This window comes from Rutidosis leptorrhynchoides, chromosome 8 (assembly GCF_046630445.1).
Source record: "Rutidosis leptorrhynchoides isolate AG116_Rl617_1_P2 chromosome 8, CSIRO_AGI_Rlap_v1, whole genome shotgun sequence".
Classification (NCBI taxonomy): Eukaryota; Viridiplantae; Streptophyta; class Magnoliopsida; order Asterales; family Asteraceae; genus Rutidosis; species Rutidosis leptorrhynchoides.
Window position 1 is genome coordinate 353,361,411 of NC_092340.1, and position 14,438 is coordinate 353,375,848.

At 32.7% G+C, this 14,438-nt stretch overlaps 1 protein-coding gene across 1 annotated transcript; it reads right to left on the reverse strand.

Annotated features, from left to right (window-relative positions):
- Positions 1 to 1,005: 1,005 nt before the first annotated feature.
- On the reverse strand, positions 1,006 to 1,509 carry LOC139864628 (secreted RxLR effector protein 161-like). Its single transcript, XM_071853206.1, has one exon. The coding sequence runs from the start codon at positions 1,507 to 1,509 to the stop codon at positions 1,006 to 1,008; it is 504 nt and encodes a 167-aa protein (XP_071709307.1).
- Between the last annotated feature and the right edge of the window lie 12,929 nt (positions 1,510 to 14,438).

Sequence of the window (14,438 nt, forward strand, 5' to 3'; positions counted from 1 at the left end):
GGACCTAAGTTAGCGGCGCCGTCAATGATGATTTTGTCGGGTCGCTACATCCTAGTTTCCATGTGTTGCCAATTGTTTGTAATTCGTTGATTTCGAGTGTTGGTCATTTCCTAGGAAAACAACATTTTTAGCAAAACATTCAAGTTTATTACATGTTTTTGAAAAACTATATGCTAAACATGTGTGGATTAGTCCTTGTCTAGACTCATTTAAGAAAAATTTTAAGAGTAAGTTGTGCCATTTCTTTTGAAAATTTGGACAAGTTTCATCATTTTGCTTTATGTTTACCAAGTATAAATAAAAGTCATGAGATTGACAAGTATCATAATGGCTTGTTCAAACATATGTGTGTGCGTGAGTGGTTTTTAAAAGATTTTAAAACATATGTGAGATTTATGCAAGCAAACACTTTCATGGAACATTTGATAAGTAATTTTTACGTAACAATTTTTACTCACATAATTTGAAGAATTTATGCTAGAAAACAAGTGTTCCTATTAGTTTGGAAAAACTCTTACATAATTAAACAAAATTAAAGGAAATTTTGGAAGCTTACCTTGAAGAGAATTGAAAGAGTTTTGGACAACTTTGAAGAGTAATAAGACAAAAGAAAATCTAGAGATCCAGTGGTTGGGGTTTAAAGAAGAGATGTGGTTGGTGGAAAAGTTGTTTGGATATTAAAGAGGTTACATAAAAGACAAAGGAAATCGTCAGACACCAGGCGGTCGCCTACATAGTCGATCATCGTTCGACCGTGCGTGAGCTGCAGAAGACTTACGGAGTATGTTCCATCATTCCTAACCCATTCGTAAGCAAAATAAAGGTCTCCTTTTTAAGAGGCTTGGTGAATATGTCAGCTATGTTTTCAGCAGATTCTACCTTATCTATCACAATATTACCATTTTATGCGTGGTCACGAAGGAAGTGGTGCCTAATGTCTATATGTTTAGTCCTAGAGTGTAATATTTGATTTTTAGATAGATCTATAGCACTTTTGTTATCACATCATATGGGTATTTCGGATGAGATGATACTGTAATCAAGGAAGGTTTGCTTCATCCATAACACTTGTGCGCATGCTCTTCCCATAGCTACATATTCGGCTTCGGTGGTAAACAATGCAACGGATGTTTTCTTCTTTGAGAACCATGATGTTAAGCAAAGACCCACGAACGCGCATACTCTGTTTGTGCTCTTTCTATCAATCATTGACCCTCCATGATCAGAATCTGCAAAGCACATAATATCAACCCCGGTGAACTTTGGATACCATAACCCAAGATGCATTGTTCCCTTTAAGTATCTAAAGATCCTTTTGACCGCCTCAACGTGTGATGTCTTTGGATTTTCTTGAAATCTTGCACATAAACATACACTAAACATGATATCGGGCCGACTTGCCATTAAATATAGAAGGGATCCAATCATTCCCCTATATTTAGTGCTATTGAATGGTTCTCCTTCTCCTTCTAAAGTAAGTTTCACATTTGTTTCCATAGGAGTCGCCATTGGTTTTGAGTTCTCCATTCCAAACTTTTTGATCATTTCATGAATGTACTTTTGTTGATTGATGAACGTTCCATCTTCTAGTTGTTTGATTTGAAGTCCGAGAAAGAACTTGAGTTCACCCATCATGCTCATTTCAAACTCATCATGCATTAACTTAGAAAACTCATTGTTAAGAGATTCGTTAGTAGAACCAAATACAATATCATCAACATATATTTGAACTATAACTAAATCCTTTTCATGCCTTTTAATAAAGAGTGTATTATCAATTTTTCCTATTTCATAGCCATGATTGATTAAAAAGGTTCTAAGTGTTTCATACCATGCTTTAGGAGCTTGTTTAAGTCCATAAAGAGCCTTTTTAAGTTTAAAAACATGATATGGTTTTTCAAAATCTTCAAACCCCGGAGGTTGTGACAATATACTTCTTCATTTATGACACCATTTAGAAAAGCACTTTTAACATCCATTTAATAAAGTTTGAAGTTTCTGGCACATGCATATGCAAGAAGTATTCTTATAGACTCTAGCCTAGCGACGGGGGAAAGTTTCATCATAATCAATTCCCTCTTGTTGGCTGTACCCTTGTGCAACTAGTCTAGCTTTGTTTCTAACTACATTGCCATCTTTATCTAGTTTGTTTCTATAAACCCATTTGGTACCTATGATATTGCTTTCACTGGGTAAAGGAACCAAATCCCGTACATCACTCCTTTGGAATTGATTTAATTCCTCTTGCATTGCTTCTACCCAACTTTCATCTAATAGGGCTTCCTTAATATTTTCGGGTTCTATTTGGGAGATGAAAGCATTGTTGGCAATTATGTTGAATGCTTGAGACCTAGTGGTTCTAGTATTAATATCTCCTATGACTTGTTACATAGGATGATTCCTAACATGTTTAAGATCGATTAAGGATGCTAAGTTATCCTTACTTGGTTTTAAATGAGATCCATCCTCATTTATTTCATTGAACTCAACTTGAGTTGGCATTATTTCTATAGCATCTTGTTCTATCACATCATCATCTTCTAAAGGTTCAGTCTTAGGTAGAGGAGGAGTTTCATTGAATGTGACATCTAGGGATTCTTCTATGACATTGGTGTATTTATTTAGAACTGTATATGCCTTACTTTCTAACGAATATCCTAAGAACACTCCCTCGTAAGCTTTGGGTTCAAACTTTGTATGATATTCCTTTTTATTTAAGATGAAGCATTTGCACCCGAATATTCTAAGATGACTTACGGTTGGTTTTCTACCATTTAAGACTTCATAAGGTGTTTTATCCATTGATGGCCTAATTAGAACTCTATTTCAAATGTAGGTGGAGGTGGCAACGGCTTTGATAATGCTAAAAACGAACATATATTTCATAGCATTATTCCTCAAGAAAGAGAAGCTTTTAGTTGCGATTGTTCTATTTACAAGTGATATTCGTTTAAATAATAAAAGGTGAAGACAAAAGACAGATTCGACGAATTGAAGACGCAAACGACCAAAAAGCTCAAAAGTACAAAAGACAATCAAAAAGGTTCCAATTATTGATAAGAAACGTCTCGAAATTACAAGAGTACAAGATTCAAAACGCAAAGTACAAGATATTAAATTGTACACAAGGACGTTCGAAAACCCGGAACCGGAACCAGAGTCAACTCTTAACGCTCGACGCAACGGACTAAAAATTACAAGTTAACTATGTATATAAATATAATATAATATATAATTAATTATATTAATTATATATATATTATATTTATAAATAAAAACCGTCGGCAGAGAAAGACTCCAAAGTTGTGAGCTGTAATTTCATTCTCCGCGACTCGCGGAGTTTGAAGGCAAAAATGCCGCGAGTCGCGGAGCTCCAAAAGTCAAAAATCCCTATAAAAGCAACCGAATTCTGATCGCAAATCATCATCTTTTTCTTCTTCTCCTCATACGTAAAATATATATATATTTATAATTTATATTTTAATTTTAATTATAATTCTAATAATAAGGGTATGTTAGCGAATGTTGTAAGGGTGTAAGTCGAAATTCTGTCCGTGTAACGCTACGCTATTTTTAATCATTGTAAGTTATGTTCAACCTTTTTATATTAATGTCTCGTAGCTAAGTTATTATTATGCTTATTTAATCCGAAGTAATCATGATGTTGGGCTAATTACTAAAATTGGGTAATTGGGCTTTGTACCATAATTGGGGTTTGGACAAAAGAACGACACTTGTGGAAATTAGACTATGGGCTATTAATGGGTTTTATATTAACTAAACAATATCTTGTTAATTTAATATACAAACTTATAATTCGACGTATTTATATATAACCACATACGCTTGACTGGGTACGGTGGGCGGGATATCTATAAATACCAATAATTATTCATTTTATCGGATACGGAACTGGATTAATAGTTAATAAACTTGTTGAAACAGGGGTAAATTACATTCAAGGGTAATTGGTGTAATTGTTAACAAAGTAGTAAAACCTTGGTTTACACGCAGTCGATAACCTGGTGTATTCATTAAACAAAGTATTAAAACCTTATTACAATTCGAATCCCCAATTAGTTGGAATGTTTGACTTTGGGAATAAGAATAATTTGACGAAGGCTTTCGCTCTTTATATTTATGACTGATGGACTATTATGGACAAATCCGTATGGACATATTAAATAATCCAGGACAAAAGACAATTAACCCATGGGCATAAAACTAAAATCAACACGTCAAACATCATGATTACGGAAGTTTAAATAAGCATAATTCTTTTATTTCATATTTAATTTCCTTTATTTTATATTTAATTGCACTTCTAATTATCGCACTTTTATTTATTGTTATTGCACTTTTAATTATCGTCCTTTTTAATTATCGCAAGTTTATTTTATCGCACTTTTATTATTCGCAATTTCATTATCGTTATTTATTTTACGCTTAAAATTAAGTCTTGTATTTATTTAATATTTTACATTAGGTTTTAACTACGACTAAAGTTTTAAAATCGACAAACCGGTCATTAAACGGTAAAAACCCCCCTTTATAATAATAATATTACTTATATATATGTTTGTATTTTTATAAAAGTAAACTAATATAGCGTTGAGCTTTGTTTAAAAAAAAGATTCCCTGTGGAACGAACCGGACTTACTAAAAACTACACTACTGTACGATTAGGTACACTGCCTATAAGTGTTGTAGCAAGGTTTAAGTATATCCGTTCTCTAAATAAATAAATATCTTGTGTAAAATTGTATCGTATTTAATAGTATTTCCTGCAAAAATTTAATAGTATTTTATACCCCTTAGCTTTGACATCAAGTATTTTTGGCGCCGCTGCCGGGGAAACTCTTAAAAGCCGGAAGCCCAACGCTACAAAAGAAAAAAAAAAGAGATTTTTAGTTTACTTCTATTAAAAGTCGCTTTTATAAAAATACGTTTTAAATATTCGAAAATATAAAAAGAAAAACAAAAATATAAGTATTTTTAAGATTTTGTTAAATATTTAAGTTTTATAAAGTTTCTTTATTTTTATTTTATAAAAACATAAGTTTTATTTAAGTATTTTGTTTTTATTTAAAAACATAAAAAAAATATATATAAATCTAGTTTTAAGCATTTTATTTATTAAAATTATAAAGTAGTTCTATTTTATTTAAGTTTTTAAAATATAAGTTTTTATACACATATTTTTTTTTTACAGAAAAATTAAAAACAGAAAAAAAAAAAAAATAAATAAAGAAAAACGCGTCGAATTTAAATAACCTGTCAGCTGAATTTTGGAACCCCGCGAGTCGCGGGGTTTGAAGCTTTGAATACCGCAAGTCGCGGAGACCATCTGACACAGCTGACCAGAACCCTAATCAAGAATTAATTACGGGTAATTATAATAATTATTAATATAAAACCCTAATTATCAATTATTATTAAAAATAAGTTTTATTTTAAAATTTCTTTTTATTTAATTTGTTTTATTTAGTTTAATTAGTTTAATTAAATTGTAAAATTAGTAGATTTATTAAATAAATAATATAAAAATAATATTTTTATAAAAATTGTACTTTTTACAACTTTTTGTATATTTTTATATTTTGTCCCTTTTTAATCGTTGTAGCGTAATATTTGTATTTTTCGCTCATATTTAATTTTAAACTTAGTTTTTGCCATAGTCATTTTTACTCCTAGATTTTTAGGCTTTGCCGTAAAATCCCTTAAGTGCTTTTTATTTAGGCTAAGATTTAGGTGCTTTAGAATTTTGCGACGCCTTTTAAGTTTTAGTTTCTTTTTAAGTTATTTCCATTTGGGATTTAGTTTTTCTTGTAAGCTTTAATATTTTTAGACGACTTTTACCTATGTATCAATTATCATTCCAATTAGTAATCTCAATTTGCGATTATAATTTTAAGTTAGTTGTAGTAATAAGGTTAGGTTAGTCAAGTATTTTTAAGTTTTTATAAGTTTCTTTTATTTTTCCGTCACCTTTTATTTTTCAACCATTTTTATTTTTCAACCATTTTTCCTTTTCCGACGAACTCTTTTTCTTTCTTATTTCTCGCTATTCTAGTTTTTAGGACATAGATTTTTATTCTACTTCTTATCTAAATTTCTTAAAATTACGAAAATTTATTTTAAGTGGTTAAATTAATAGACATCAAAATTTTCTGGTTCGTAGTAATAGTTGGATTTGTACGTGGACCGGGTTATTGGAGCCAAACAGTCCTCAATTATATTGAGACCAAATGAATCCTGCCCCTCTGCTGCATCTTTTGGCTATTCGAAACGTGGGCAAAATCAGAAAAGTCTATTAATTGGATAACTTATTATAATTTTTCTTTCCTTATAAAAACTAATAAGATATTCAGTGAATGCACCGAGCAAGACGTTCACCACCTTTTGTACGTTCACCACCTGTAACTCGATCAAGACATTTAGCAAATATAACCTCCGTTGATTTTTCTTTAGAATCGTCATCCAGTCGACCAAGTACTTCAGTTCAAATTTCCGATAATCCATTTTTTGAACCCAACCTCACAATTGAGAATCCGGAGAATATTCAGGAACGGTTCGTAGATCCTGAACCACTAAACTTTCCTCCAGAGCCACCAATCATTCAAACAGAGATTGTTGAGGAACGAACCATTAAATCAGAATCATCTAGTGATACCGATTCAACAAATTCAATTATGGAGAATCTGGAACCTTTAAGTATGGAAGACCGAATGAGAGCTAAACGCACTGGCCAAGGTCAAGCAATTACTCATCCAGACATTAATGCGCCAGATTATGAAATCAAAGGACAAATTCTACACATGGTGACTAATCAATGTCAATTTAGTGGTGCGCCGAAGGAAGATCCAAATGAACATCTACGTACCTTTAATAGGATATGCACACTATTTAAAATCCGAGAAGTGGAGGATGAACATATATATATATCTCATGTTATTTCCCTGGACTTTAAAGGGAGAAGCCAAAGATTGGTTGGAATCGTTACCTGAAGGGGCGATTGATACATGGGATGTTTTAGTTGAAAAATTTCTTAAACAATTCTTTCCTGCATCTAAAGCCGTAAGACTTCAAGCAGAAATTGTTACGTTCACACAAAAACTGAATGAAACTCTATATGAGGCATGGACTAGATATGGAAAGTTGTTAAGAGGATGTCCGCAACATGGTTTAGACACCTGTCAAATAGTACAAATATTCTACCAAGGATGCGACATCACTACAAGGAAAGACATAGATATAGCAGCTGGTGGTTCTATTATGAAGAAAACCGAAACTGATGCTTACAAAATTATTGATAACACTGCTTCCCACTCACATGAGTGGCACCAAGAAAAAGATATCATTAGATCATCTAAAGCAGCTAGAGCCGATTCTAGCCATGACTTAGATTCCATTTCCGCAAAGATAGATGCTGTGGAGAGACGAATGGAAAAGATGACTAAAGATATTCACTCAATACGAATTAGTTGTGAGCAGTGTGGAGGACCACATTTGACAAAAGATTGTCTCAGTATTGAATTAACAATGGAACAAAGAGAGAATATTTCATACATAAACCAAAGGCCTGGAAATAATTATCAGAATAATTATCAACCGCCAAGACCGATTTACAATCAAAACCAGAATTATAACCGAAATATTCCATACAACAACCAACAAGGTCCTAGCAATCAACAAATATCCAATAATACTTACAATCAGCAAAGACCTAATTTTCAAAACAAGCCACCACAACAAACCGATGATAAAAAGCCGAATTTAGAAGATATGATGACGAAGCTAGTTGAAACTCAAACGCAGTTTTTCACATCTCAGAAACAAACCAATGAACAAAATGCTCAAGCATTTAGAAATCAACAAGCTTCTATTCAAAATCTGGAATAAGAATTAAGTAACCTAGCAAGGTTAATAGGTGAAAAAAAACTGGGAAGTCTACCTAGTGATACAAATGCTAACCCCCGGAGTGAAACAGCTAAAGCCATTACCACAAGAAGTGGTACAACACTTAAACCACCGGAAATACCTGTAACTTCTGATGAAACTATTCCTACTCCACAAGAACCACAACCTGATCAAGATAAGGAAAAAGAACCGGTAGTTGAAAAGGTTAAGGAAGATAACACAGCTAAGGCTAAACCTTATGTTAAACCATACCAACCACCACTTCCTTACCCGAGTAAAATGAAGAAAGAGAAACTTGAAGCCGAGCAATCCAAATTCTTGGATATGTTTAAACAAATAAATGTAAATCTTCCTTTCATTGATATGATTTCAGGAATGCCTAGATATGCTAAATTCTTGAAAGATCTAATCTCAAATAGAAAGAAAATGGAAGAACTCTCGGCTGTTACTATGAATGCTAATTGTTCAGCAGTGCTGTTGAATAAGATACCAGAAAAATTATCTGATCCAGGAAGTTTCACAATTCCATGTTTTCTGGGTAGTCTTAGTTCAATAGAAGCATTGGCAGACTTAGGTGCTAGTATAAATCTAATGCCGTATTCACTATACACTAAACTAGACCTTGGAGAATTGAAACCAACAAGAATAAGCATACAACTAGCCGATAGATCAATAAAATATCCTAGAGGGATAATGGAGAACATGCTAGTTAAAGTTGGTACTTTAGTATTTCCAGTAGATTTTGTTGTTCTGGACATGGAAGAAGATTCTCAAGTTCCTCTCATATTAGGAAGACCATTCTTAAACACGGCTAAAGCAATGATAGACGTGTTCGGTAAGAAACTGACCCTAAGTATAGAGGATGAGAGTGTTACCTTTTCAGTTGATAGAGCAATGCAACAACCGCAATCTGCAGATGATACATGTTATTATATTCAAACTATAGATGCGCATGCAGAATTATTAGAAGAATTTCCAGAATTACAAGGAACAGGAGAATGTTCTTTAGGAGAAGGTAATGAACCAATTGATGAAGCTGAAATGTTAGCTACACTTATAGCTAATGGATATGAACCAACAACAGAAGAAATTCAAATGCTAAAAGAAGAAGACAGATATCGATATAAATCATCGATAGAAGAACCACCGAAATTAGAATTAAAGCCACTTCCAAACCATTTGGAATACGCTTATTTACATGGTGAATCTGAATTACCTGTAATAATATCGTCTTCTCTTACTGAAAATGAGAAATCACAACTCATTTCTGTGTTGAAAGCTCATAAACCAGCCATTGCATGGAAGATTCATGATATTAAAGGAATAAGTCCTTCGTATTGCACACATAAAATCCTTATGGAAGAAGGTCATAAAACGTATGTGCAACGCCAATGAAGACTAAATCCTAATATGCAAGATGTAGTTAAGAAAGAGATTATTAAACTGCTAGATGCAGGTTTAATTTATCCAATCTCTGATAGTCCATGGGTAAGCCCAGTTCAATGCGTGCCTAAGAAGGGTGGCATGACTGTCATTACAAATGAGAAAAATGAGCTTATTCCTACTAGGACTGTAACAGGATGGCGTGTGTGTATTGATTATAGAAAATTAAATGACGCCACCAGAAAAGATCACTTTCCCTTACCTTTCATAGATCAAATGTTGGAAAGATTAGCCGGATATAGTTACTATTGTTTTCTAGATGGATTTTCCGGATATTTTCAAATTCCAATAGCACCCGAGGACCAAGAGAAAACCACATTCACGTGCCCTTATGGTACTTTTGCTTAAAAACGCATGCCATTTGGACTTTGCAACGCCCCTGCAACCTTTCAAAGGTGTATGATGGCGATTTTTCATGACATGATAGAAGAATGCATGGAAGTTTTCATGGATGACTTTTCAGTCTTCGGTGATACATTTGAATCATGTCTAGATAATCTTGAACGAATGCTTCTTAGATGCGAACAATCAAATCTAGTACTTAATTGGGAGAAATGCCATTTCATGATTAAAGAAGGCATCGTTCTTGGACATAAAATTTCAAAAGAAGGAATTGAAGTGGATAGAGCTAAAGTAGATGTAATTGCTAAACTTCCACATCCCACCAATGTTAGAGGAGTTAGGAGTTTTCTAGGGCATGCCGGTTTTTACCAACGTTTCATAAAAGATTTTTCTAAAATTGCCACTCCTATGAATAAACTCCTAGAAAAGGATGCTCCATTCATCTTTTCAGATGAGTGTATCAAATCTTTTAATATTCTTAAAGAGAAACTCACTAATGCACCGATCATGATAACACCAAATTGGAATCTACCATTTGAACTAATGTGCGATGCAAGTGATTTTGCAATGGGAGCCGTTTTAGGACAAAGGATTGAAAAACGATTTCAACCTATATATTATGCTAGTAAGACGTTACAAGGAGCACAAACGAAATATACAACTACTGAAAAAGAACTCCTTGCTATTGTCTTTGCTTTTGACAAATTTCGATCATATCTCGTTCTAGCAAAAACGGTGGTCTATACCGACCATTCTGCTCTTAGATACCTATTTTCAAAACAAGATGCTAAACCAAGATTAATCCGTTGGATCTTACTCTTACAAGAGTTTGATATTGAAATCCGAGATAAAAGAGGAGCATAAAATCTCGACGCTGATCATCTTTCTCGTCTTGAAAATCCCGAATTAGAAGTTCTAAATGAATCAGCCATACAAGACAACTTTCTTGATGAATATCTATTGAAGATAGATTATAAAGAAATCCCATGGTTTGCAGACTATGCAAACTACTTAGTTTGTGGATTCCTTGAAAAAGGATTATCATACCAAAGACGAAAGAAATTCTTCAGTGATATAAAACACTATTTCTGGGAAGATCCACATCTGTTTAAAAGTTGTCCCGATGGAATAATACGCCGATGTGTATTTGGAGATGAAGCTAGTAAAATATTAAACCATTGTCACACAGGACCAACAGGAGGGCATTATGGGCCTCAACTAATAGCAAGAAAAGTTTATGATGCTGGATTCTATTGGCCTACAATTTACAAAGACACACACCTTCTTTGCAAATCCTGTGATGCATGTCAAAGGGCCGGAAAAATAAGTCAACGTGATGAAATGCCACAAAATGTCATCCAAGTATGTGAAGTATTTGACATTTAGGGTATTGACTTTATGGGTCCATTTCCAAAATCTCATAATAATCTATATATACTCGTAGCCATTGATTATGTATCTAAATGGGCGGAAGCACAAGCTCTCCCAACTAACGATGCACGAGTTGTAGTCAACTTTTTAAAACGTCTTTTTGCAAGGTTTGGAACACCGAAAGCTTTAATAAGTGATCGGGGTACTCATTTCTGTAATAATCAACTTGAGAAAGTTCTTAAAAGATATGGAGTAACTCATAAAATCTCCACCGCATATCATCCACAAACAAGTGGACAAGTTGAAAATACCAACCGAGCTTTAAAACGTATTCTAGAGAAAACCGTAGGATCAAATCCGAAGGAATGGTCCATTAAATTGGAGGATGCACTCTGGGCTTTTAGAACAGCCTACAAAACTCCAATTGGAACCACACCTTTTAGACTTGTTTATGGAAAAGCATGTCATCTTCCAGTAGAAATTGAACACAAAGCATTTTGGGCTTTGAAGACATGTAATCTTGATATACATGAAGCCGGACGTCTACGATTAAGTCAACTAAACGAATTAGAAGAATTAAGACATGAAGCATACGAAAATTCGTTAATCTATAAAGAAAGAACGAAGAAATGGCATGATAAAAGAATCAGAAGTTCAAAAGAATTTAAAGAAGGAGACAGAGTTCTTCTTTTCAATTCACGATTCAAGCTATTTCCTGGAAAATTGAAATCAAGATGGTCTGGGCCATTCATAGTCAAAAGAGTTTTCCCATACGGAACGATAGAATTGATAAATTCAAATGGGATTGAATTTAAAGTTAATGGTCACAGAGTTAAACATTACATACATGGTCCGATGGAAGTCGACAACGAAGTTAATCACAATTTCGACACCACAGCTAACTAAGTGTGGGGAGAATCAAGTCTTTAAAGGATAATATGTATTTCTGTTAGAGTTAGATTGTCTGTTTTCGTGTAGTTCTCGAAAATGGAACCCGAATGGTCTTTCCCTAGCAGACCCTAAAGAACTAGTCTTCTCCCCCCATTCTGAATTTTTATTTTTTTAGGTTTTTACAAAATGAAGACTGCCTGTGAACTAAACCATGGTCTAATGCTACACGCTTTGATCACTAAACGTAATAATGACATACTACCGAGTGAACTAGTATCAGTAATCAGAGAAAGAATGGACGGAGTTAGAAAAGAATCCAGATGCGAAGATAATAAGTTACAATTTGGTAAAGGAAAATCAAAATCCGCAGTGAAAAGAAGAGCACTACACCTAGAACGATGTCATAAATGCGGAAAATGGTCACATGGAGGTAAATGTTCAAATAATCAAACCTATTCAAATACCGAATTTGTTACTTTATGCAGAGACGGACCATTCATATGTTTAGAAGAAAAGACACTGAATGCTCGAGGTTACGCCTATGTAGCCATGGAAAACCAATTAAACCGACTATCTTATGAATGAGATAGATCATATAACTAAGAAATCTATTTCACAGGTATGTCTGTACAGTTTTTATTTTTATTTTTATTTTTAACCTTTTGATAATAAACGCTAATTTGTTCGCTAAAAAGTATTAAATTGGTATTGAATAAAATTAGGTTTGGCGACCGAAATTATTGATATCATTCAAAAATTTATTACATCACTGCGAAATTTAACGTTTATTCTTAAGGTATAAATATCTTTAAACAATCAACCCAAAATATTTCAAAAATTCGTCATGAGTTAAATTAGGTTTTGGAACCGAAATTACTTTACCGAAAAGAGGGGCGCATATTTTTTATAATATTTGATTGATTAAAGTGGGATAAAAAGACAAAAAGATTTTTAATTTTATTTTTACCATGTTTTTAAAATTAATATTTAAATCTTAAATTAATATTGTAAACTTTCTAAAACAATATTTTTAAAATTGTAAATATTTGAAAAATTAATATAAGTTTGGTGTGAATTTATAATATGAATTTTTAAAATTAAATTTGGTGTGAATTTTTAATTTTTAAAAATATGAATTTTTAATTTTATGCATTTCAAATTTTAAGTTTGGTGTGAATTTTTAATATTAATTTTGAATTTTATATTTAAGTTGTGTGAATTTAAAAACAAAAATTTACTTTATCTCATTAAGTTAAAAATATGATTTTTAAAATTCGTCGTAAGTTGAAGACTAGGTCTTTGAACCGAAATTGCTTTACCCAAGGGAGGGACGAGAACTTTTAATATCATTATTTTTAATCTTATTGAATTAAAGTATGCCAAAAACATTAAAAAAACCAAAAATCTTAGCTTTTAAAACAATCGCTACAAAAAGACAAATTTTAAAATTTTGTCAAGGGACAGACTAGGACATCGATCCAAAACGACCTCGTCCTAAATAACAAGGGAAACAAAATTTTAAAATTAATTACTTAATTGTTTTATAAGTTAAAGATTATATAAAAAAAAAAAAAAAAACAAACTCCGCGACTCGCGGAGTTTGAAGTGTCCAAACACCGCGAGTCGCGGGAGGACCAATTTACAGAAAAAATAAAACGCACAAACTGATCAGTCCACACCCCCAAAACAGAAAATAACTGCGAAATAACCCACGAAAAACCCGAAAAAAACCCCCAAAAATCACAATTTTTAACCGTTAATCACCAAATCTTTTACTAAAATCATATTGAGAAGGATGCTATCTAGGAATTACTCAAGAAAAACGGTAAATTTCTACACCTAAACACCATTTAATCCGAAATTTAGTGTTCTTGAGCAATTTTTTCCCCAATTTGATTTTGATGCTTTTTAGTGTAATTAGGCTTAAATTGTTTATGTATTATGCTTGTATAACCTAGATTGATGCTGTTTAACATGATTAGAAGCCTTAAACTTCAAATTTTGAGTAATCTAGGGTTTGTGTTCTTGAGCAAATTTGGGGCTTTTTGATATAAACAGGTTATGGCCGATTTTTATCATGAATTGTTGCTAAATTAAGTAGTGTAACATGTTTAGGTAGTTAAATGATCCAAACTTTGAGCCTAAACATGATTTTAAGAATTAAAGTGGACTTTTTCAAGTCTAAAAATTCATGAACTTGATTTTTGAAAGATAATGCCATTTGAGACTTGTTTAATTGCTAGTAATGATTATTTTGACATGTTATTTGAGTTGAATGCTTATGAACTTGGCGAACATTTTCGTATATGCTTATTTGAAAAAGTGTAGATTTGATAAAAATGTGAAAATAAGCTTAAGTTTAATATAAATTGATAATGTCATTGTAATTATTTTGATTGATGATTTTGCTGACACTAATGCATATTTGGATGCACAAAAATTGTGTTTGATGTGTTTTGCAGACTGAAAGG